The 25,373-nt window shown below is 43.5% G+C and overlaps 1 protein-coding gene across 2 annotated transcripts in view; it reads left to right on the top strand.

Moving 5' to 3' along the window:
* angpt4 (angiopoietin 4) overlaps positions 1-25,373 on the top strand; it is a 150,161-nt gene that overhangs the window by 53,735 nt on the left and 71,053 nt on the right. The window contains exons 2-3 of one of the 2 annotated variants that reach the window (XM_072556169.1): positions 5,511-5,666; positions 18,523-18,644. In XM_072556169.1, coding sequence (XP_072412270.1) covers positions 5,511-5,666; positions 18,523-18,644 — 278 coding nt within the window. The remainder of the gene's footprint in view (positions 1-5,510; positions 5,667-18,522; positions 18,645-25,373) is intronic. The other variant, XM_072556170.1, reaches the window with a different exon arrangement.

Genomic DNA, 25,373 nt, shown 5'->3' with positions numbered 1-25,373 from the left:
GACATGCGAAGTTGTTGGTGGATAGGGTCAAGGAAAACCCTGAGGCCTTCCATAGGTATAGCAGGAATAAAAGAATGTCTGGAGTAAGATTAGGGCCAATCAAAGACAGTAGTGGGAAGTTGTGTATGGAATCTGAGGACATAGGGGAAGTGCTTATTGAATACTTTTCATCAGCATTCACATTGGAAAAGGGCAATGTTAGTGAGAATACGGACATACAGGCTACAAGATTAGTTGGGATTGCACTTGACAAAGAGGAGGTTTTAGCAATTTTGGAAGATCTGTAAATAGATCAGACCCCATGGGCTGGATGGGATTTATCCTCAGATTCTCTGGGAAGCCAGGGAGGAGATTGCAGAGCCTTTAGCTTTAAACTTTATGTCATCATTGTCGACAGGAGTGGTGCCAGAGGACTGAAGGATAGCAAATGTTGTTCCCTTGTTTCAGAAGGGGAGTCGCGACAATCCTGGTAATTATAGGCCAGTCAGCCTTACTTCGGTTGCGGGTAAGGTCTTGGAAAAGTTATAAGAGGTAGGATTTATAATCATCTGGAAAGGAATAATTTGATTAGGGATAGTCAACATGGTTTTGTTAGGGTAGGTCCTGCCTCACTAATCTTATTGAGTTCTTTGAGAAGGTGACAAAACAGGGTGGATAAAGGTAGTGTATATGGACTTCTGAATGGCATTTGATAAGGTTCCACACTGTAGGGTATTGCACAAAATACAGTGATTTAGTGGTTTAGATCAGAAATTGGCTAGCTGAAGACAGAGGATGGTGGTTGATGGAAAATGTTCATCCGGGAGTTCGGTTACCAGTGGTGTGCTGCAAGGATCTGTTTTGAGGCCACTGCTGTTTGTCATTTTTATAACTGACCTGGAGGTGGGCTTAGAAGGATGGGTTAGTAAATTTTCAGATGACACTAAGGTAGATAGAGTTGTGGATAGTGCCGAAGAATGTTGTGGGTTACAGAGGGACATAGATAAGCTGCAGAGTTGAGCTGAGAAGAGGCAAATGGAGTTTAATGCAGAAAAGTGTGAGGTAGTTCACTTCAGAAGAAGTAACAGGAATGCACAGTACTGGGCTAATGGTAAAATTCTTGGCAGTGTAGATGAACAGAGAGATCTTGGTGTCAAGGTGCATAAATACCTGAAAGTTCCCACCCACATTGATAAGACATATGGTGTGTTGGCGTTTATTGGGAGGGGGGTTGAGTTTCGGAGCCAGGAGGTCATGCTTCAGCTGCACAAGACACTGGTGTGGCCGCACCTGGAGTATTGCGTACAGTTCTGGTCACCGCATTACAGGAAGGATGTGGAAGCTTTGGAAAGGATTCAGAGGAAATTTATTCGGATGTTGCCTGGTATGGAGGGAAGGTCATACGAGGAAAGGCTGAAGGGACTGAGGCGGTTTTTGTTGGAGAGAAGAAAGTTGAGACGTGACTTCATCAAGACGTATAAGACAATCGGAGGATTAGATAGGCTGGACAGGGAGAGCCTTTTTCCTCAGATGGTGAAGGTTAACACAAAGGGACATAACTTTAAATTGAGGGGTGATAGATTTAGGACCGATATTGGCGGTAGTTTCTTTACTCAGAGTGTAGTAGGGGCGTGGAATGGCCTGCCTGCAACAGTAGTAGACTCATCGACAGTAAAGGTATTTAAATGGGCATTGGGCATACATGTGGATAATAATGGAATGGTGTCACTTAGATGGACATCAGATTATTTTTATAAATTGGTGCAACATCAAGGGCCGAAGGGCCTGTACTGCGCTGTAACGCTCTGTTCTATGTCCTACCATGGGACTTAAAATGGTGAAACACTGTATTCACAATCAAATTGTGGGGCATGGCAGGTGAGATTTCGAAGCTAGAGGGCCAATAGGAAGGTGCTGCAGCCTGCCACCCTGGGTAAGGGAGGGAGAGGGAAGGCAACTTTTCCGGTGCACTCTTGGAAACTTTAGAAAATCTGAAATAAAAATTGACTGAATCTGCTGAGCCATAATTGTAGAGGGAAGGTTGGTGTCTGGCTGTGGCTGGAGCCTGGTAAATAGGGAAGCCCTCAAGCTATCATGGAACGACAGCTACTACCCTCCATTTAATCGCCACGACTCCTATCTACGCCTCGGAAGCCATCACTGTGTTCCTGTGTTGTGAGGATTCTACAGATTTAATCGAAAATTCTAGTTGGGTTCTTGGCCTTGAACTGTTGGCTGGCATGTGAACACAGATCACTATTCCATTCCCTAACCAACCTCCAAGGAATGGCTCAGGATGGAGCTGAGGGTGAACTGGCAAACTGGGCATGCCAGCCACTGTAGCCAAATTACACAACTCCCCACCTTTGATTCCTCCATCCTCTCTGTTCAAATGTTTTCAAGTACAAGTTTGTGGAGTGAATTCATCAAACCTAAAAAACACATCACCAGGTTATAGTCCAACAGATTTGTTTGGAAACAGTAGCTTTCAGCTACCCGATGAAGGATCAGAGGTCCAAAAGCTAGTGCTTCCAAATAAACCAGTTGGACTATAATCTGGTGATGTGTGATTTTTTTTTTTCTTTGTCCACCCCAGTCCAACACCAGCTCCTCCATTTCATTAAATCTGACCAACAACCTTCGGAAATGGGAACTCAAGATAGTCTGGCCTAAGTATGATTCTTTTCTCGGTGTATGTTAGAATACCAGAGATTGCATTGACATTGTTTGCTACGGTAACTGACCCACCTGAACGCCTTGCTTCATAACAGCGAAACCTCAGTAGCCTGAGATCACAGTGACTGTGAGTGGTTTCATTGAGTTTCTAAAAGGGGATTCGTCCTTTCATTCGCTGTTATCCAAATTAAAGTTACGTTCTTCCAATCAAAAAGAAACTGGGCATTGGAAAATATTTACGTTTCGCACTGAAAAATTCTTCCGATTAATTACATCAGCCTGCAGAAAATCACATACATTTATAAACTTGGCATATATACTGAATATGGGTTTTTGTTCATTATTTTGAAAGAGACGTTAATTAATTTTCTTGGCAACAACGCTGCTCTCAAATTATTTATTTGAATCTGTTAAATATTGGCTTGAGGGAACTCTAGGACTTCAGTTTTGTCAACATTTAGATTTAAGTTCCGAATTCTAATTGTGCTTTGTGCTGTCAATACATTAAATAATTAAACTATTTAACTCTAAAGTTCCTATTCTGTTGAACCTTGGCTGCTTTCCCCATGTGGCTTAATCCTATGACTTCCTGTCTCTGCTTTGCTGTGTCTCTTAACACTCAGTCAATATCACTTCACAAAAACACAAGTTACCCTTGAGTTCTCTTGTGAGCTACCTAAATGTTTAAACACAGACTCCAAGGCTAAAACATACAAGGGCTGCTTGAAGAGATACCCTTCACATCAATTAAAGGGCCTTAAAAATTAACTCCTAGATTTATACTGTCTTATATTTCAGGACATCTTAAAGCAGTTTCAAAATGTTGAGCTATTAGAAGCATAGAAAACATATTATGCACAAAAAGATTTCACAAATGACAATTACATATTAGATCACAATATATAGAAAACAAGACGTGTATTTATATAACACCTTTTCTTGGTCACACTTAATGAAATCACTGTTGTAATGTAAGGGAAATGGCTGCCAATTTACACAAAGCAAGCTCCCACAATCAACAATGTGATAATGGCTAAACATCTGTTTTAGTGATGATTGTTAAAAGGTAAACACTGCTCAGGACACCGAAAAAGGTTTCCCTGCTCTTCCTCTTGTCACAATAAGATCTATCCCATTCTGGAATTCCCTCTCTAAACCTCTCGGCCTTACAATCTCTCTCCCACCTTCTTTAGTAAACTCTGTAAAACCTATCTCGTTGACCTCATTTTGGATCTTCTGTTCCAGTAGCTGCTTATGGGCTCATTGTCCAAATTTGATGATGTTATGTACTGTGAAGCACCTTGAGCTATTTATGTTGTGTTATGATCACAGATTATCAACCTGAGGAGCAAGCAGGGCCTTGATTTAATTTCTTATCCAAACGTCAGTGCAGTCCCATCAAAAACTCTCTGTCTAGATTAGTTAGCTTGGCTTGATCAGGGGGAGCTCAGGTTAGAATCTGTTAGAATTCTTTGAAGAAGGAACAAACAAGTTAGACGAGTGGAGTTCCATGGGGTTCAGTGTTGGGACCACAGCTATTCACATAATACATTAACCATGTAGACGAAGGAACCAAGGGCATTGTTGCTATGTTTGCAGATGCCAGAAAGATAAGTGGAGGGACAGGTAGTGCTGAGGTAGTGGGGAGGCTGCAGAAGGACTTGGCCAGGCTGAGAGAGTGGGCAATAAAGTGGCAGACAGAATACAGTGTGGGAATGTGGGAATTTATGCACTTTACTTAGAAGAATAGACGCTTAGATTATAAATGGGAAAAGGAATCATAATTCAAAATTCTCTTAAGGTTAGCATTTAGGTTCAATTTGAAAGGCAAATGCAACATTCGCATTCATTACAAGAGGGCTAGAATACAACGTGTAGAGATGTACTGCTGAGGCTGTGTAAGGTACTGGTCAGACCACATTTGTAATAGTGTGGTCACTTTTGGGCCCCGTATCTAAGGAAGGATGTGCTAGCCTTGGACGGGGTCTAGAGGAATTATATAAGAACAGTCCTGGGGATGAAAGGCATAAGCAACAATTGAGGACCCTGGGTCTGTACCGGGTGGAGTTTAGAAGGATGTGGGAGGCTCTGATTGAAACATATAGAGGAGACATGGAGGAGATGCTTCCACTGGCAGGAGAGACTAGGACCCGGGGGCACAGCCTCAGAGTGAATGGACGCCCTGTTTAGAACTAAGTTGAACAGGAATTTCTTCATCGAAAGGGTAGTGAGTCTGTGGAACTCATTGCTGCAGAGGGCTGTGGTGGCCAAGTGCATTTAGGACAGAGATAGGTGAGTTCCTGATTCATAGACCATTTAGGACAGAGATGAGGAGAAACTTCTTCACCCAGAGTGTGGTGGCTGTATGGAATGCTCTGCCCCAGAGGGCAGTGGAGGCCCAGTCTCTAGATTCATTTAAGAAAGAGTTGGATAGAGCTCTCAAAGATAGTGGAATCAAAGGTTATGGAGATAAGGCAGGAAGAGGATACTGATTAGGAATGATCAGCCATGATCATATTGAATGGCGGTGCAGGCTCGAAGGGCTGAATGGCCTACTCCTGCACCTATTGTCTATTGTCTATTATTGGCATAAGTGGAAAGGTTATGGAGAGAAGGCAAAAGATTGGTGTTGAGAAACACATCAGCCATGATCAAATGACCCAAGGGGCTGAATGGCCTATTGCTGTTCCTTTACCTTATGGTCTTACCATATTGATAAATCATTAGAGTGGTGCTTGAACCAACAGCCAGCACACTCACAGACAGCAGTGCTATCTACTGACTCACAGCACACTGTAATTACTGGAAGCTCTTTAAATAATGATTCCAATTCTCCCTTTTTAATTCTCTCACAGCTTGAAGGCTACATCCAGGATAACATCAGGTCTGAGATGTCTCAGATGCAGCAGAGTGCTGTGCAGAATCACACAGTGACCATGTTGGAAATTGGCACACACCTCCTGAGCCAGACAGCTGAACAAACCCGCAAGCTCACTGATGTTGAAGCACAGGTATGTTAGTTCCTCACACTCACACTTCTCTTCAACAATCTGCTATTCAAAGTCAGCATGAGTCCCCTTCCCCCATCAGCTTCATGCTTGTTGAGCTACATTAGGCTTTTGGTCTGGATTCACCACCCAATCACTTCTGATCGCAAATCAGCACATCCCTCATCCAACCAAAATCTATCTATCTCTGCCTTGAGTGTTTCAGTAGGCCAATATCAATAGCCTTCCAGGGAGACAGTCCAGATTTCCCCTTCCTTAGTAATCTGTACTGGTTCCCGGTGTAGCAACAGCTTGATTTTAAATTTGTGTTCAAATTCCTTCAAACTTCTTTGCCCATCCTTATCCCGATATCCTCTTCCTCTGTTCTGCTTCAAATCTTGCCTCTGATCCATCACTCATCTCTTGCCAGCCTAACACCTTAAAATCCCTCTTAAAACTTCTCCACCTCTACATTTCTCTGTCTTCAAATAAGACACTCCTTAGAACATCTTTTTTCTACCTTCATCTGGCCCAGAGTCAGATTTTGTCTGATCTCACCCTGTTTTAAGAAGCTTTGCAAGATTATAGAAATGTAGGTTGTCATTGAAACTTCCAGGATTTCTCACCATATCTTCCACAGTTGAACATGGTTCTGTCTTGGAGATGTGGCGACTGACTGTGTGGAGTTTGCACGTTCTCCCCGTGTCTGCGTGGGTTTCCTCCGGGTGCTCCGGTTTCCTCCCACAGTCCAAAGATGTGCAGGTCAGGTGAATTGACCGTGCTAAATAGCCCGTAGTGTAGGTAAGGGGTAGATGTAGGGGTATGGGTGAGTTGCGCTTCGGTGGGGCGGTGTGGACTTGTTGGGCCGAAGGGCCTGTTTCCACACTGTAAGTAATCTAATCTAATCTACTCTAATGTGGAAATGGTGTATCATTAGAATGACACTCCTGTACTTTAGGCTTCACTCAACTGAAGACCAGTCCTTTCCTATATTTATCAAATCCCTTTTTGAAAGTTAGTATTGAATTTTCTTCCAGCATTCTTAGAGCCATAGAATTATAGAGATGTACAGCATAGAAACAGACCCTTCGGTCCCCAACCAGATATCCTAACCCAATGTAGTCCCACCTGCCAGCACCCGGCCCATATCCCTCCAAACCCTTCCTCTCCATATATCCATCCAATGCCTTTTAAATGTTGTAATTGTACCAGCCTCCACCACTTCCTCTGGCAGCTCATTCCATACACGTACCACCTTCTGTGTGAAAACATTGTCCCTTAGGTCTCTTTTATATCTTTCCCCTCTCACCCTAAACCTATGCCCTCTAGTTCTGGACTCCCTGACCCCAGGGAAAAGACTTTGTCTATTTACCCTATCCATGCCCCTCATAATTTTGTAAACCTCTATAAGGTCACCTCTCAACCTCCGATGCTCCAGGGAAAACAGCCCCAGCCTGTTCAGCTTCTCCCTATAGCTCAAATCCTCCAACCCTGGCAACATCCTTGTAAATCTTTTCTGAACCCCTTCAAGTTTCACAACATCTTTCTGATAGGAAGGAGACCAGAATTGCATGCAATATTCCAACAGTAGCCTAACCAATGTCCTGTACAGCTGCAACATGACCTCCCAACTCCTGTACTCAATACTCTGACCAATAAAGGAAAGCATACCAAATGCCTTCTTCACTATTCTATCTACCTGCGCCTCTACTTTTAAGGAGTTTCTTCCACAAACAGCTTTTAGTAAAACGTGAAGCAAATAACACCATAAGACATTAGGCTATTCAGCCTATCCAGTCTGGTCTGCCATTCAATCATGGCTGATATGTTTCTCAGCCCAACTCTCCCACTTTCTCCTCATAACCCTTGATCTCCTTGATACTCAAGAACCTACCTATCTCAATGGCCTGGCTGCCACAGCCTTCCATGGCAATGAATTAAATAATATGATTCTTCTACTGACATTGGATTTAACCAGTGTCCCAGGAAAGATCAGTTCCAACAGGGAATGAAGAAAATTCAAAACATAGAGGCAATCTTTCTGCTTAAAGTCAATGCCAGGTGCCTGATGAGGAATGTCAACTACTCTCTACTTTCCAAAAATGACTGCAGTTGAAAAGCATTTCACTGACTATGAAACTGCTCTGGGATGTGCTGTGATTGTGAAAGGTGCCGTAGAATTACGCTGGACAGAAAACGGAGAAATAGGCCATTCTGCCCATTGAGTTTATTACCGTGTTATAGAGTAATAGAGATGTACAACATGGAAATAGACCCTTTGGTCCAGCTTGTCCGTGCCGACCAGATATCCCAACCTAGTCTAGTCCTACCTGCCAGCATCCGGCCCAGATTCCTCCAAACCCTTCCTATTCACATAGCCATCCACCTACCCTTTTAATGTTGCAATTGTACCAGTCTCCACTACTTCTTCTGGCAACTCATTCCATACATGTACCACCCTCTGTGTGAAAAGGTTGCCCCTTAGGTTTCTTTTATATCTTTCCCCTCTCACCCTCAACTTATGCCTTGTAGTTCTGGACTCCCTGACCCCAGGGAAAATACCTTATCTACTTATCCTATCCATGTCCCTCATGATTTTATAAACTTCTATGAGGTTACCCCTCAGTGTCCAAAGCTCCAGGGAAAACAGCCCTAGTATACACAACCTCTCCCTATAGCGCAAATCCTCCAACCCTAGCAACATTCTTGTAAATCATTTCTGAACCCTTTCAAGTTTCACAACATCTTTCCGATAAGGAGACCAGAATTGCATGCAATATTCGAACAGTAGCCTAACCAGTGTCCTGTACAGCCACAACATGACCTCCCAACTCCTGTACTCAATAGTCTGCCCAATAAGGCAAAGCATACCAAACACCTTCTTCACTATCCTATCTACCTGTGACTCCACGTTCAAGGAGCTATGAACCTGCACTCCAAGGTCTCTTTGTTCAGCAACCCTCCCTAGAACCATACCATTAAGTGTATAAGTCCTGCTAAGATTTGTTTTCCCAAAATGCAGCATCTCATATTTATCTAAATTAAATTCCATCTGCCATTACTCAGTCCATTGGCCCATCTGATCAAGATCCCGTTGTAATCTGAGGTAACCTTCTTCACTGTCCACTACACCTCCAATTTTAGTGTCATCTGCAAACTTATTAACCATACCTGTTATACTCACATCCAAATCATTTATGTAAATGACAAAAAGTAATGGACCCAGCACTGATCCTTGTGGCACCAGACTGCTCACAGGCCCCCAGTCTGAATAACAACCCTCCAACACCAAATGGCTAATTCTCCCTGTAATCTATGAGATCTAACCTTTCTAACCAGTCTCCTGTGCGGAATCTTGTCAAACATCTTATTGACGCCCATTTCAATCTACCGCTCTGCCCTCATCAATCTTCTTTGTTACTTCTTCAAAACATTCACCTAGGCTTGTGAGATATGATTTCCCATGCACAAAGCCATGTTGACTATCCCCAATCAGTCCTTGCCTTTCCAAATGCATGTACATCTTGTCCCTCAGGATTCCCTCCAACAACTTGCCCACCACCAGACTCACTGGTCTATAGTTCCCTGGCTTGTCCTTACCACCCTTCTTAAACAGTGGCACCACTTTAGCCAACCTCCAGTCTTCCGGCACCTCACCCACAACTATAGTTCTCTGGTCCTCCAAAGTTTTAACCTCTAAGATGACATCATAGTTTCTTTTTCTCAAACTCTGATGGATAACTCCACTCTTCTCCACATTAAATTCCATCTGCTATATTTTTTCTGAATTATTTATTGTGGCTGAATTACACAAGTTACGAGATTGTTACGCAACATTCAAGTCTCCTCCCATCTTTCCTCAACTAAATCTACCGTCAAACTGAAATAATTGCACAGAGTCTGGTATCCCATCACCAAGTCACCTTTTGTTTCCACGTGCACAGCACATAGGCTCTGACCAGCCAGCTCAAAGCCAGTCTCTAGAATGAGGAGACTCTCTGAATCCCCTGTTTTTATCTGTTAGCCAGGACTCCCTGATTGACCCCGGTTACAACCCCAATCGAGGATCTCATAGTCAATGAGACTCAGCTGGCCTTTGTTCCAATTACTGCACTAACCCTCAGTTCATTCCTCCTTCATCCACATGTCATTGCATCAACCATTCCCTGTGGAAGCGAGTTCTACTTTCCTCCCAACTCGCTGGGTAATGAGGTTTCTCCGGAATTCCCTTTGGTTTTCTTGGTGATGTCTTACACTGACAACTCCCTATGGCCCTCTCCACAAGAGGAAACATTCCCTGTCTTTACTTGATAAACAAAACCTTCATCATGTTAATGACACCAATAGTTCACCTCTCATTCTTCTGAATTCAGGAGTAAATCCCATGTTCCTGGTATCATGCTTATAAACCATTTCTGAACCCTGTCCAGTGCCTCTATATTCTTTCTAATATACAGCAACTAGAACTGCACTTGGTGCTATACATTCAGTTTAACTAAAGTTCAGTATAGATTTAACGCAACTTCCCTTTTCAATTCTATCCCTCCAGAAAGAAAGCCAACTGTTTGATTTGCTTCTTGCTAACCTAAGGAGCAACTTTTAATGATTGATGTATCTTTACTCCAAGATCTTTCTGTTCCTTGACCCCACCTGGACTCTTCTTCCAAATGGTATTCTAGTCTTCTGAATATTCTTCTGACAAAAATGTACTTCCTCATATTTTTCTGTGTTGAACTTCATTCACCAATTATGTCGCCATTTTACAAGTCTATTCATGTCCTCCTGTACTTTGAAGCAGTCCTCATCATTGGTTGTCTTCCAATTGATGTGATCTACAAATGTAGAAACTGTTCTTGATTCTCACGTCTAAATCTTTAATACAAAGCTTTAATGTAACTTGTGAACAGCATGGTCCTAGCACTGAGAAGAATATACAAAGTCAGAGCAGGAATAGGCTATTCAGCCTCTTAATTAAAAACCTATCTCCTCCAGGTCCAACACCACTCCACACCTCTGCACTCTAAATGGCAACTATTTATTCCCACTCTCTGCTTCCTGTCTTGAAGCTAGCCAGCAATTCATTTTGCCACAAATCTCCTGACTTGACATTCATTAGTCTGTTATGGGTTATCTTATCGAAGTTCTTTGGAAAATCCTGTAGAGTTTAATCAGCAGTATTATCAGTGTCCACTTCCTCTGTTCCCTCTTCAAAGGAATTCAATAAGGTTGGTCAAGCAAATTTTTCCCTTTTAACATCCATGCTAACAATTCATTATTAAATTTCTAATTTCTAAATGTTCCTCTATTCTCTCCTATATTGAGGATTCCATTATTTTTCGAACAACCAATGCTAAACTGACTGATCGATAATTCAAGACGTGTTCTGTTTCCTTTTCAAATCAGAATGACATTAGCTCCCGGTCTGTCCTCTGGTGCTGTATATTTTTCTGTTGAATCATGGCAACACAGTAGGTTCACTGGTTAGCACTGCTGCCTCACAGCACCAGAGACTTGGGCTCAATTCTGGCCTCAGCAATAGTCTGCTTGGAGTTTACACATCCTGCCTATGCAGGTTTCCTCCAGATGCTCTGGTTTCCTCCCACAGTCTAAATATGCACAGTTAGGTGGATTGGCCAAACTAAATTGCCCATAGTGTCTAGGGATGTGTAGGCTAGGGGGATTAGCTGTGGAAATTGTGGGGTGTTAGGGTAGGGAGACGGGTCTGGGTAGGCTGCTGTTCGGAGGGTCGGTGTGGACTTGATGGGCCAAATGGCTGGCTTCCACACTGTAGGGATTCTATGATTAAATGTGAGTACCTGCTACATTCTCCCTAAGTTCTTTCGATCTATCCACATCAGGCTCTTTATCGTTTTAGAGTTTCCTTGATTTATTCAAAACATCTCCTTTTTATTTAAATGTACTTTAGTCAAATCTGTTGAATCCTTTTTTTTAGTGAATAACTTGTGACAATCCTTATCCTGACATTAAACTGAGCTTTGAGTTTGAGCCCAGACATAAAGACTCAGTAAAAGACAGAGTCAACATATAAAGGATGCGAACAAATGTCTCATCCACTCCACCGGCTAAATCATAGCAGCAAAGAACCTCACCTTCGACTTAATATTGCAGAGACAAGTCAGATGCCTGGATTACATTGAAATAGGAGGCATCTGGCATCAATTAGGATTCAAATTAACATTCAAATCCCAACAGTCAAATCTTCTAGTCGTGGATTCTAGTAAAGATTGAACCTTAAATGTTCACCATGCAGAGGGAATTGGATATCAGGAATGATTTCAAGGAGCAGATCTGATCTATATGTTTTCAGTTACAAACATTAAAACAAGGAGCAAGGAACAGGACTAGGCCATTCGGCCCTTCGAGCCTGCTCAGCCATTCAGTAAGATCATGGCTGATCTGATTTTAACCTCAATCTACATTCCTACATTTCCTTGAGAATCTTTCCTTGCCTTGGTAATTAAGAAGCTGTGTCCTTCTATTGGAGTCCAAACTTAGGCACTATAAATAAAATCCAATCATTCATAATGCATATTGCTGAAAAGAAAATTCTGTTGAAGTTTTTTTTATCAAGTATCAGAACACAATTACAAGAATACCAAATTTCAAATGAACAACAATTTATACTGCATGAGAAGATGCTACTGATTGGTTTCAAATAGACTCTGATGATAGAGGTATTGCCAATGAGAGTGCATCAGGGACCTATTAACTGGCAAGTTTTTGCCTAAATTCAAACTAAGAAGTCAATTCTGATTGGTTAAGGCATTGCCATTAGGAATGGACCGGGGAATGGTTGTCCTACATGTTTTGTTTGGTTGAAAAGGTGCAGTGCATGGACAGGTTCTGTCTATTTGTAAAGGACAGGCCTGCCTGCGATTCTACATACCTTCACGCAAAACTAAGTGAGCCACGTAGTGAGTCCATTTTGTGCATTCTTAGCACAATCAAGATTGTTTAGCAAGTGTTGTCCCATCACAGAATCATATTTAATGTTGGACTTTATGTTCTAAGTTTTGCAAGCAATGAAATGCACAGCCTAGGCCTGACAGCACACTGTCATTAAAATTAATACACCACATTACTTAATTGTGTGATAGGCAGAACACTCTTTTGACTCAATGAGAAGATCCGATTTGCACTGACTACCTAGCAGCAACATGAAATGACTAGCTTCACCTATTGCTCAGGCAGTGATCAGTCCTGCACTGAGTTCAGGAGACACCTCTTTTCCCTGGGCAGGATTAAAATGTGAAACTTGCTATCAACATGAGTGATGGATTAGAATAGTATGGGTATATTTAAGAGGAAGATGGAAAAACTCACACTTGAGAAAGCAATTCATCTGAAAGAAGCAACAATAAGACACTTGGAAAACCTTGACTAAATCAGACAGAATCACCTGGATTTAGTGAAAGAGAATGTTTCTTTGAGAATGAATCGTGAGAAGTTAGTGTACAGAAACAGCAGGTTTCTTAAGGAAGCAGACTGGATGAACCGTTATAGTAAGGATTCCCAAAAAGGGGGAAGGACCAAAACTTCACAAGCTGAAGGTTAGGCATTGCTAGTTCTCAGGCAGCAATGGTCACTGAAGGGCTCTTCCCCCAGTCCCTATTCCCCACTGCCCACCACCACACCCACCCCAATACCCACCCTGCACCCTCAGGTATTCTCATCACAGTCCTGCCTCTCATACATCTTCCCCCCTTTCCACTGTCACAATACTCACTGAGGGGGTCATAACAAATTTCAAGACTCAAACTGGCTTCACAGCAGGAAAAAGAATTTGGAAATCTCTGCTTTGCAGCAAAGAACGTTGTGTGCGGACGGAAGGGAGCCTTGCTGTGACTGGATAGGACATTGGTGAATGCACTCCGGGAATACACTGTGCAGTTTTGGGTTTGCATCTAATTACCTTAAAGACGGTTCAGAAAAGACCAGAATTCCCAGGATGAAGGGGTTCTCTTACACAGATACCTTGAGCCTATGCTCATTGGAATTTATCAGAATGATAAATCATATTAAAATCTGAGGGGACTTGACTAGGTGCACGCTGAGATAATTGTTATCCTAATGGGGGAATCTGGAATGAGGTAGGTCACTTCAAAATAAGAATCTTCCTTAGTTCAGAAACAGGTGAGAGAAATTACCTCTCTCAGACAGTATTTGATCTTTGGAATTCTCTTCTCCAGAAAACAGTGGAGGGTGATTTAACAACTTCTTGATGTTGAATGGCAAGTAGGAAAATTGAGTTATGGCCACAATCAGATCAGCCATCATCTTCTTGAAGGACAAAGTAGGTTCAAGATGCAGAATGTATATGGTTATGAATTATGGGGTACGTTGACAGGATGAGATGAAGTTCGGAGGGAGGAGAGTAATTTGGATCAGTTTGGCTGAATCCTCTGGCTCTTGTGTAATTATTAACCACCACAAAGTACTTATCCTGCATAAATGACCCCTCAGCCAAACAGATGCAAGCTGCTGTAATGTTCTCCTAACCTTTTTCATCTAATTCACACACAATCTCCTTGTATTTTGTTCTCCATTAACCGGTTATCGAGATTCCCATTGAGTCCATCTAGGTTATTCCCAGCCTCCAGTCCATACAGCAACTTTCACATTCTCCCACTCTCTGGCCAAAGAGATTTCTCCAGGGATCTTGGCTAGCGGGCTGAAGCTATTTAGCTGCTTTAATGTCAACTTATCAATCCCACTGGTAAATACAGACAAAATAACTCTTTCATATTTCTGACACTTCATAATATTTAGTTGGAACTTTGTCATATGTATCATTTACTGATCTTATCCCTCTCCTGGCGCCTCTACTGTCAGTTATGTGTCATAGAATACTTTCTTTTGTTCTATATTTTTATATCTTCACAATTTAATTTTGTAGTTTTCTTTTCCTTCATAATGCATGTTTACCTCTGTTTGAACCAGTCCGAATTCCCTGTTTGCATTCTCCCCTTTGTTGTCTCTGTATTTTGTGAATAATGTTTTCTTCCATTTCAGTGTTGTCCTTGTTTTGAGTTGTAGAGATCTACAATGTGAAAACATGCTTTTCAGCCCAACTTGTCCATGCTGCCCAGTTTTCACAATTTAAACTACTCCCATTTGCCTGTGTTTAGTCCATATCCCTCCATACCTATCCCATCTATGTACCCATCTAAATGTTGCTTAAATGACAAAATTGTACTTGCTTCCACCACTACCTGTGGCAGCTGTTCCAGACACTCAGCACCCTCTGTGTGAAAAAAATTACCCCTCTCTCATCTTTTGTATCTCTCCCCTCTTCCCTTAAACCTATGTTCTCTAGTTTTAGACTCCTCTGTCGTGAGGGAAAGCTGTCGGCTATCTACCTTTTCTATGCCCCTCATGATTTTATAGACCTCTATAAGGCCACCCTTCAGTCTCCTATACTCCAGGGAAAAAAAGTCCCAGCCTATCCTACCTCTCCTCAAACATTCCAGTCCAGGTAACATCCTAGTAAATCTTTTCTACATTCTTTCTAGTTTAATCATATCCTTACTCTAGTAGGGTGACCAGAACTGCACGCAGTACTCCCAATGTGGCCTCACCAATGCCTTCTACAGCTGTAACATTATTTCTTCATTCATGTATAGTTTCTCATTACCCTGGTTTCTTCAGTGCAATAGATTCTCCAGGCATCTCTTTGTTGCTGCTTTAAACATTTCCCACTCCTATTCTATTTCTTAGTTCTTCAGGGAGCTTTTCCAGTTTGTTTTACTCAGTTCCATTAAACTCAACTAACACTTGCCATTTTATTACTTTGTTCTTTGTCTTACTTATGTCCTTCTCAAATTTTAAACTTGTTCTGTAATGAGAGAACAGAGCTAAAAGTACTTTTTAAAAATGCATTATGTTGCCAAAGCTCAGATCACAGCCTTGACTGTTCTCCGAGCTGAGCAGCATATTTTCTTAACTCTCTCCTAAATCGCTTTTCATCTGCTTTATTCTCCTGACACAGTTTTTCAAGTAGCAACAAAATTCATGGAGGGAGAGCAGCCAGGCTGCACTCCAGTAGATGCTATGGTTCGGGCAGTTACACTGATTAATCTCTGCATTGAAGGATTGACAGTCGTAATACAATCACCACAAGGTCATGCTGACTCTAGACAAGCAGCAACTCACAGTCAAATAACACAGCAAACCACACAGTAAAATCTCCGAACTATCAATCGCCTAACAATGCACAGGATAAATTCTCTTCATAATCCCCATGCTGTAAATTCTCCTAATGCAGAAATTGTCCCACACTGCTAAAAGGAAAGGGCTCATGCCTACTGAATCAGAGAAAAGTTACAGTATTAAAGGAATCCATTGGGTATGTTAGATTTGTTCTGGTTTTTCATAGGAACAACTTACCTTGTGCCACTTACCCCACTTCCTCCCTTACCGTTGTAACTTCTTCCTTTTCCAATAATAATCTAATTCTCTCTGAGATGCCTCAATCAAACCTGCCTCTGGTACATTCTCAGGTCGAACATTCCAGATCCTAATCATTCACTTTGCAATAAGGTTACTTTTTGTCTCTCTCTTGCTTCTTTTACCAATTACCTTAAATCTGTGCCCTCTTTTCCTCACTGTATCATGCCATTTTCTTTTAAGACCATAAGACATAGGAGTGGAAGTAAGGCCATTCGGCCCATCGAGTCCACTACGCCATTCAATCATGGCTGCTGGGCACTTCAACTCCATTTACCCGCATTCTCCCCGTAGCCCTTAATTCCCCGAGACAACAAGAATCTATCAATCTCTGCCTTGAAGACATTTAGCATCCCGGCCTCCACTGCACTCTGCGGCAATGAATTCCACAGGCCCACCACTCTCTGGCTGAAGAAATGTCTCTGCATTTCTGTTCTGAATTTACCCCCTCTAATTCTAAGGCTGTGTCCACTGGTCCTAGTCTCCTCACCTAACGGAAACAATTTCCTAGCATCCACCCTTTCCAAGCCATGTATTATCTTGTATGTCTCTATTAAGTCTCCCCTTAATCTTCTAAACTCCAATGAATACAATCCCAAGATCCTCAGCCGTTCCTCATATGTTAGGCCTACCATTCCAGGGATCATCCCTGTGAATCTCCGCTGGACATGCTCCAGTCCAGTATGTCCTTCCTGAGGTGTGGGGACCAAAACTGGACACAGTACTCCAAATGGGCTGTGAGATGTGGACATCACTGGCTATATTTCCAAATCAGGATGATGAGCTGCTGGGGGGAAGCTTGCAGGGATGATGCTTGCATGGGCTCAGTGGTTAGCACTGCTGCCTCTCAGCACCAGGGACCTGGGTTCGATTCCACCCTTGGCAACTGTCTTTGTGGATTAGATTAGTTTCCCTGTACTGTGGAAAAAGGCCACACCAACCATCCAAAGAGTGACCCATTTCCCTACCCTATATTTACCCACGACTAATGCACTTAACACTACAGGCAATTTAGCATGGCCAATTCGCCTGGGAGAAAACCAGAGCACCCGGAGGAAACCCACACAGACATGGGGAGAATGTGCAAACTCCATACAGCTGCCCGAGGCACGATTCGAACCCTGGTCCCTGGAGTTTGTACATTCTCCCCGTGTCTGTGTGGGTTTCCTCCCACAGTCCAAAAATGTGCAGTTTAGGTGAATTGGACATGCTAAATTGCGGATGGTGTTTGGGGATGTTTAGGTTAGTTGTATTAGTCATGGGGTAAATGTACAGTAATAGGGTAGGGGGGAGTGGGTCTGGATGGATTATTCTATGAAGTTTCAATGTGGACTTGTTGGCAAAATGGCCTGTTTCCAAACTGTGGGGATTCTATGAGGTGATTCTATGATGTATCTGCTGCCATTGTCATTCTAGATGGAAGTGGTGGTGGACTTGGAAGGTGCTGTCTGAGGTTCTTTGGTGAATTTCTACAGTGTATCCTGTAGATGGTACACACTGCTGCTACTGAGCATCAGTGGTGGAGGGAGTGGTTGTTTGTGGATGTAGTGCCAATCAAGTGGGGGCTGTTTTGTCCTGGATGGTGTCGAGCTCCTTGAGTGTTGTTGGAGCTCCACCTTTTGAGGTAAGCGGAGAGTATTCTTTCACACTCTTGACTTGTGACAATCTCATATAAACCTCTACAGTTTGAACAGGACTAGGTTGGGTAAACACAGGATGTTGTTGATGACCGTGGAGTCGAGAACCTTTAAAGACTCAGACGAGGAGAAATTGCTCACCCAGAGTGTGGGGAACCAGTGGGATTTTCGGCCACAGAAAGTGGTTGAGGCCAAAGCATCAAATATTTTCAGGAAGGAGTTAGATATAGCTCTTTGGACAAAAGGGATCAAATAACATAGGGAGAAAGTGGGAACAGGGGACTGCATCCATGATTTTATTGAATAGTGGAGCAGGCTCAAAGAGCTGAATGGCTACACCTCCTCCTATCTTCCATGCTTCTATGTTTCTTTATAAGTCACTCCTTCCCCAATGTAGGTACAGTTACTTAAACCTTCTATTCTAAACAGAAGAATTATGTTCAAGCCTTGTGCACTTTTTGGATTACTTGGAAACTTGAGCTGCTTGTGATTTCCTGTTGCCTTCTTCATGACAACGCATTGGTCAATGAGCATTGACTTGTCAACCAATCAGCACCATTTGCTCCTGTGGCCAACATTGTTGTGACAGGTTGAAATGTGGCATTCTTGCACTTGTCCTGATGACAGTCAGATGAAATGTTTTGGCATTTTTGCAACAATATTTACATCCTGTACGACAGGGGACAGACAGTCTGTGACAGAATGAGTAAGAATTTGTTGCCCCAGTGACCCCACTGCAGGAAATTAAATCACAAACTGTATGATTTTCTTTGCAGGTTTTAAACCAGACATCAAGAATTGAAATTCAACTGTTGGAAAATTCCCTCTCCACCAACAAACTGGAGAAACAACTGATGCTACAAACCAATGAGATCAGCAAAATACAAGAGAGGAACTGGTAAGGTCATCTCTTGCTATTCCTGACTGCTTCGCAGTCGCTCTATGTCCTCATTTTAAGACCAGTCCTTTGTTATACTGAGAGGTTCAGGATTGATGAGCTGTGCTCAGGCTCGAGAATGTGAAAGCCCATTAAGGGCAATGTCTTTGAAAGACAGAGTAAAGGCTTCTTTATCTTGAATGTCACTGAAGGACATTTCCAGTGAGGTAATACAGTCCGCCTATATCTCACAAGCTAACCATTCAATCATAATATCCATTGGACAAACCCAGGAGTTTGTCTCCAGTCTCAGATGTAGAGAGAAAGAACTAACATTTCTCTAATACCTCTCACAAAAAATCATGAATCACAGCCCAGTTACAGCACAGAAAGAGGCCATGTTGTGTGTAATGGCTTTCCAAAGGCACTATCCACCCCAGTTGCACTCCCACTCCCTTGTTTTCTCCCCATAGCCCTTCACATTTTTTCCTTTTCTCAGATAATGATCCAATTCTACTGTGAAAGCTTCAGTTGTCCCTGTCTCCAGCACACACTCAGGCTGTGCATCCCGATCATTTACTGCATGAAAAGATTTCTCATATCATCATTAGTACTTTGCCAATTGCCTTCAATATGTTTCTTCGATCAATGGGAACAGTTTCTCCCAAATCACCCTATTCAGCTCACTGATAATTTTGAAAACTTCTATTAAATTTCACCCCAACATTCTCTTCTCTGAGGTGAACACTCCCATTCTGTCCAATCTGTTAATGTAACTGAGATTCCTCATCCCTGTTAGATTAGGTCAGATTAGATTAGAGAGATTAGATTAGATTTGATTGTCACATGTACCCAAGTAGAGGAGTCCAGGTGTACCATGAAAAGTGTACAGAGTCACCACTCACTGGCATCACCTTAGAATGAAATAGTTAGAATTAAAAACAAGAGTCAAACTTAAAGAAACAGAAACGCAAGGTAAAGAAAATGTCCAGCTGATGAGATGTACCTTTAAGAGGTCATATCTTAAACTACATGATAGGATGCGAGGTAGCAATCCCATGACTAGTTAAGTACTCCTATAGAAACCAGGTGGACCATACGGACCATACTGATATCGCCTTATCTTCATATAAAGAATCCACCTTACTGTTTCACCCATCCTGGGCTGTGATTGGGTATGTTCACCCATCCTGGGCTGTGATTGGTATGTTCACCCATCCTGGGCTGTGCTTGGGTATATTCACCCATCCTGGGCTGTGCTAGGGTATGTTCACCCATCCTGGGCTGTGCTTGGGTATGTTCACCCATCCTGGGCTGTGCTTGGGTATGTTCACCTTGAGGAAAAGAGCACAATCATCTCTAGAACCAGTTTTGTGACCACAACATCCCAAATGTGTTTCCTGCCAGTGAGATTGAGGGTGAGAGGAGAAAAGACCAAAGGGGCAATCATTTCACATGGAGGGTGGTGTGTGGATGGAATGAGCTGCCAGAGGAGGTGGTGGAGGCTGGTACAATTACAACATTTAAAAGGCATTTGGATGGGTATATGAATAGGAAGGATTTGGAGGGTATGGGCCAAATGCTAGCAATGAGATCAGATTGGGATGTCTGATTGGCGAGGATGGGTTGGACTGAAGGGTCTGTTTCCGTGCTGTATGACTCTATGACTCTATGAGTATTAGTGATTTTTAATGGCTAGTGGTGCTGACAAGTCCAGCATTTATTGCCCATCCCTAAATACCCTGGAGAATAGGGTAGTGAGCCTTTTTCTTGCTGCAGTCCAGCGCACTGTTGGCTAGGAAATCCACCATTTTGATCCAGCAACGATGAAGGAACAGCGATTATAATTCTGCATCAAGATGGATATGTGACTTCAGAGAAATCTATATGTCTTGGCATTCCCATGTGTCTGTTGCCGATGTCCCACTAGTGTAGCCAGTTTGTAAAATAGAAATCAGTCTTCGGCGTACGATCGCTAGCATTGGTACCCTGCAGTTTATTCTTCAGTTTCTAAAGACTACAGGACAATCCTGAAGGGTTGGAAACCCAACACATATGGCTTTGTTAACATTACCTGGGAAACTAAACTATTCACAGAGGATAGCTGGAGCTCATGTTGCCGGTGAGATTTCCTGCTTATAGTACAATGTGCAGAGAGGGGCTTTCAGATGTTAGCAGAGCTTAAAAAGTAAAGCTCCCTGTCCCTGGGTCCCACTCTCAAGGTGGCAGCTCACGCCTGTATTATTTTGTCATAATGTCCTGTAAATCATTCGTCATTCAGGGAGTAAAAATATCATTCAGGGCGCCGTGAACAAAATTAACCATTAGTTAAACAAACACAAACAAATTCAAACGTAGTGCAAGGGGCCAGACCATGTTAGCAAGCTCTAGGACCAGGTCACTGAGGCAGTTCTGGTCTCTGTACATTGTGGGAAGAAAGCCTGCTGGGTGGTAAATGGTTTCAAGCTGCATGTTTCTCAAACATAACAGATAACCTGGGATTGTTTTGACATGTTTGAGGAGTATGTGCATGTGTGTGCGTGCTTGCATGTGTGCGTACGAATGTGTGTGTATGCATGCGCTCATGTATTGGGGGCCTGTGTGTGCGTGTGTGTGTGCATATACAGTATATGTGAGTGTGTGCTTTTGGAGGATGGTATTTGTGTCTGTGAGAGAGAGAGAGTGTGTGTTGGGGAGTGCTTGGTGTGTGGGTGTAGCTGTGAGTGTTGGGGGGTGCTGGGTGTCTGTGTGTGTGTTGGGGATGCTGTGTGTGTGTGTTTGGTGGGCTGCTGGGTGTGTGGGTGTGTGTGCATATGTATGTGTGTGCTTGTTGCAGGGTGCTGGGTGTGTGTGTGTGTGTGTTGGGGTGTGCTGAGTGTGTGGGTATGTGTCAGGGGCTGCTGGGTGTGTGTATGTGGGTGTGTGTTGAGGGTGCGGGTTGTGTGTGTAGGTGTGTGTTGGGGGGTTCTGGGTATGTGTGTGGGTGTGTGTTGGGTGGTGCTGGGTGTGTGCATGTGTGTGTGTGGATATTGTTGGGTGGTGCTGGGTGTGTGTGTGTGTATATTTGGGGTGTGCTGGGTGTGTGTGTGTGTATATTTGGGGTGTGCTGGGTGTGTGGGTATGTGTCGGGGGCTGCTGGGTGTGTGTATGTGGGTGTGTGTTGGGGGTGCTAGTTGTGTGTGTGTAGGTGTGTATTGGGGTTGCTTGGTGTGTGTGTGTGGGTGTGTGTTGGGGGTTCTGGGTGTGTGTGGGTGTATGTTGGGTGGTTCTGGGTATGTGTGTGTATGTGTTGGGTGGATGGGTGGTGCTGGGTGTTTGTGTGGGTGCGTGTGTGTAGGTGTGTGTGGATGTGGGCGTGAGTTGGGTGTGTGGGAGGGTTGTTGTCATTTGAGATGGGTGTCTCTTGGTGTGTCAGAATTCTATGTATGAGCTTGCTCGAATCAGGTCTCCTTTGGTCACCTCCTGTTGTCTATTTTTGAATTTGACCTAATTTCTACATCTGTAATACATTGTGGCCTTGTCTTGCCAACTCACAAAATCCTCTTGGCCTTGTTTGGTGTGAAAATCCTGAATCTGTATGACAATGAGTCTATGATTCTCTAATCAGGCTTGCAAAAAGCGAGGGTCAAAATAATTCAATCTGTAGTTCAGCAGATAGGTTTTAATGAAAACTCCTGACTTTGGTCAGTGGTACTCCAGAGAGAGAATGAAAACCCATCCATCATCTCAACATGCATAAACACTCATCATATTTAAAACCCTAAATTGCTGCAGAGCCGGAAGGATCAAGTTGAGGAGTGCAAGATTAATGAGGGAGTTAAGCGTGTGATTGTTCTGGAGCAAGCCGTTTGACCTGATTATCTGGAATCACTGCCAAATTATTACTGGGATAAGATCAAGGGGTCATGATTTAAATTATTGATCTGATATGAGGCTGAAACATGCTCCATTTGTCAATGTTTCTAACAATCTGACAACAATCTATTATCATAAGTGGCTAAAGTCCGACCCAAATGGAGTGGGATCTTCCTTTGCACAGTCAAAATTGGGCCATGGATGTGAGTGTCATTTCCTCCCAACAACGGGTCAGTGTCCCTCACAGGGTTACCTTCTCATTAAGTATGCGTGCTCAGGTGTGGCTCATCCTGTGGCAGGGAAGGGTGAGCAGCTGAAATACCCCATTACAAAAGTGAGCTTTGGTCCCAATGCTACATTCAATGGGCCCCCTGACCCATACTCATTCCCTGCCAATCTGAGGTGGTGCGGAGTGGGGGGCTCACTCTCTGATGGGGGTCAGCAGCTCCTCAAATGCTGTTTGCATGCCAGCCTCACGTTCCCAATATCGGAAAACCTGGTGCAGACGATGGTGGAGGAGGCAGATGGTGGTGGAGAGGTGGGGTTAGCAAACAATTTCAAGGGTCCCCTTCTTGGTCTGCTTCTGGGTCTAGGAACGTTGGCTAGCTCCCAGAAGTAGGCAGGAGAGGGCCAGTCAACCTGACTGCTAACCCCTCGCTCATTCCCAGCTGTTCGTGGAGTGGTATCCACTCACGCACTCAAACCTTTCCCTGGCCAATGGGCAGCCCAGGGGCTGGACAGTGTTATTTACCTGCAAAAGGGAATTTTAAATTGAATTCCGTTCATTTAAATTTCAAAGGTTTGATTTTTGTTGCAGTGTCCATTAAAGGAGCCCTTCGATCTGGGCTAATTGGGATTTATTTGATGTGAGCTAAAAATGTGTTGCTGGAAAAGCACAGCAGGTCAGGCAGCATCCAAGGAGCAGGAGAATCAACGTTTCGGGCATGAGCCCTCCTTCAGGAATTCCAGCAACACATTTTCAGCTCTGATCTCCAGCATCTGCAGTCCTCACTTTCTCCTATTTATTTGATGTGCCTACTGTATAATGGCTTAAAAAAAGCAAGGCAGGAGCATCATTCCGGGTTTAGGAATGACCTGCTATAACCGATCACACTGGCTCCAGCTTCCATTCCCTTCCCCCTGTGCCTGCCTGTCTTGGTCAGCCTCCTTGACCTGTGCCCACTACACTCCAACCTCCCTCCCTCCTTCATGTTCTACGCTTCATGTAACTTGGCCTTCCTCCGAGATAATGTTAATCACAGCCTGACCCAGACAAACCATCCCCAAAGACAATAAAGCTGAGCTTGCTCACTCCATGCCAGTTCAGTCACAGCACCTCCCCTGCTCTAATGAGCATTCGGAATAGGGTGTTTTTCTAACTCACATCGAAACGAGTTGGGCTTGGGAATTCTGATGAGCTGTTTTTTAAAATCAGTGCACAACGCTTCCAATCCCTCCACAAGATTCCACCCACAGGGTCTGAGTGAAAGATCTCATCGTTTGCTGCATTAATGCATTTACCAGTGTAGGAGATCAACTGGAACCATCTTCATCAACAAATCAAACAAGTCCAAAGGTGTGCAGATTAGTGGGTTGGCCATGCTAAATCGTCCTTGGAGTACAGGGATATGCAAGTTAGGTGGTGGATTAGTCATGAGAAATATAGGTTTACAGGGATAGGGTGGTGGGGTGGGATGCTCTTTGGAGGGACGTTGTGGACTCAATGGGCTGAATGGCCTGCTTCCACACTGCAGGGATTCTATTCCATTCTAAAAAAAGATCTGGACATGGTGTTACCTCATCTGTTGGTAATTGTTAGAACATAGAACATAGAACATAGAACAATACAGCACAGAACAGGCTCTTAGGCCCACGATGTTGTGCCAAACATTTGTCCTAGCTTAAGCACCCATCCATGTACTATCCAATTGCCGCTTAAAGGTTGCCAATGATTCTGACTCTGCCACTCCCACAGGCAGCGCATTCCATGCCCCCACCACTCTCTGGGTAAAGAACCTATCCCTGACATCCCCCTATACCTTCCACCCTTCACCTTAAATTTATGTCCCCTTGTAACACTCTGTTGTACCCGGGGAAAAAGTTTCTGACTGTCTACTCTGTGTATTCCTCTGGTCATCTTATAAACCTCTATCAAGTCACCCCCATCTTTCGCCGTTCCAATGAGAAAAGGCTTAGCACTCTCAACCTATCCTCGTACGACCTACTCTCCATTCTAGGCAACATCCTGGTAAATCTTCTCTGCACCCTCTCCAAAGCTTCCACATCTTTCCTAAAGTGAGGCGACCAGAACTGCACACAGTACTCCAAATGTGGCCTTACCAAGGTCCTGTACAGCTGCAACATCACCTCACGACTCTTGAATTCAATCCCTCTGCTAATGAATGCTAATACACCATAGGCCTTCTTACAAGCTCTATCCACCTGAGTGGCAACTTTCAAAGATCTATGAACATAGACCCCAAGATCCCTCTGCTCCCCACCTTACTAAGAACCCTACCGTCAACCCTGTATTCCGCATTCTTATTTGTCCTTCCAAAATGGACAACCTCACCCTTGACAGGGTTGAACTCCATCTGCCACTCCTCAGCCCAGCTCTGCATCATATCTAAGTCCCTTTGCAGCCGACAACAGCCCTCCTCACTATCCACAACTCCACCAATCTTCGTATTGTCTGCAAATTTACTAACCCACCCTTCGACTCCCTCTTCCAAGTCATTAATAAAAATTACAAACAGCAGAGGACCCAGAACTGATCCCTGCGGAACTCCACTTGTAACTGTGCTCCAGGCTGAATATTTACCAGCTACCACTACTCTCTGACTTCGACCGGTTAGCCAGTTTTCTATCCAACTGGCCAAATTTCCCTCTATCCCA

Source organism: Chiloscyllium punctatum, chromosome 37 (assembly GCF_047496795.1).
Source record: "Chiloscyllium punctatum isolate Juve2018m chromosome 37, sChiPun1.3, whole genome shotgun sequence".
NCBI lineage: Eukaryota > Metazoa > Chordata > Chondrichthyes > Orectolobiformes > Hemiscylliidae > Chiloscyllium > Chiloscyllium punctatum.
The sequence above is the reverse complement of the archived record's forward strand: the minus strand, read 5'-3'. Positions and strand labels throughout refer to the sequence as shown.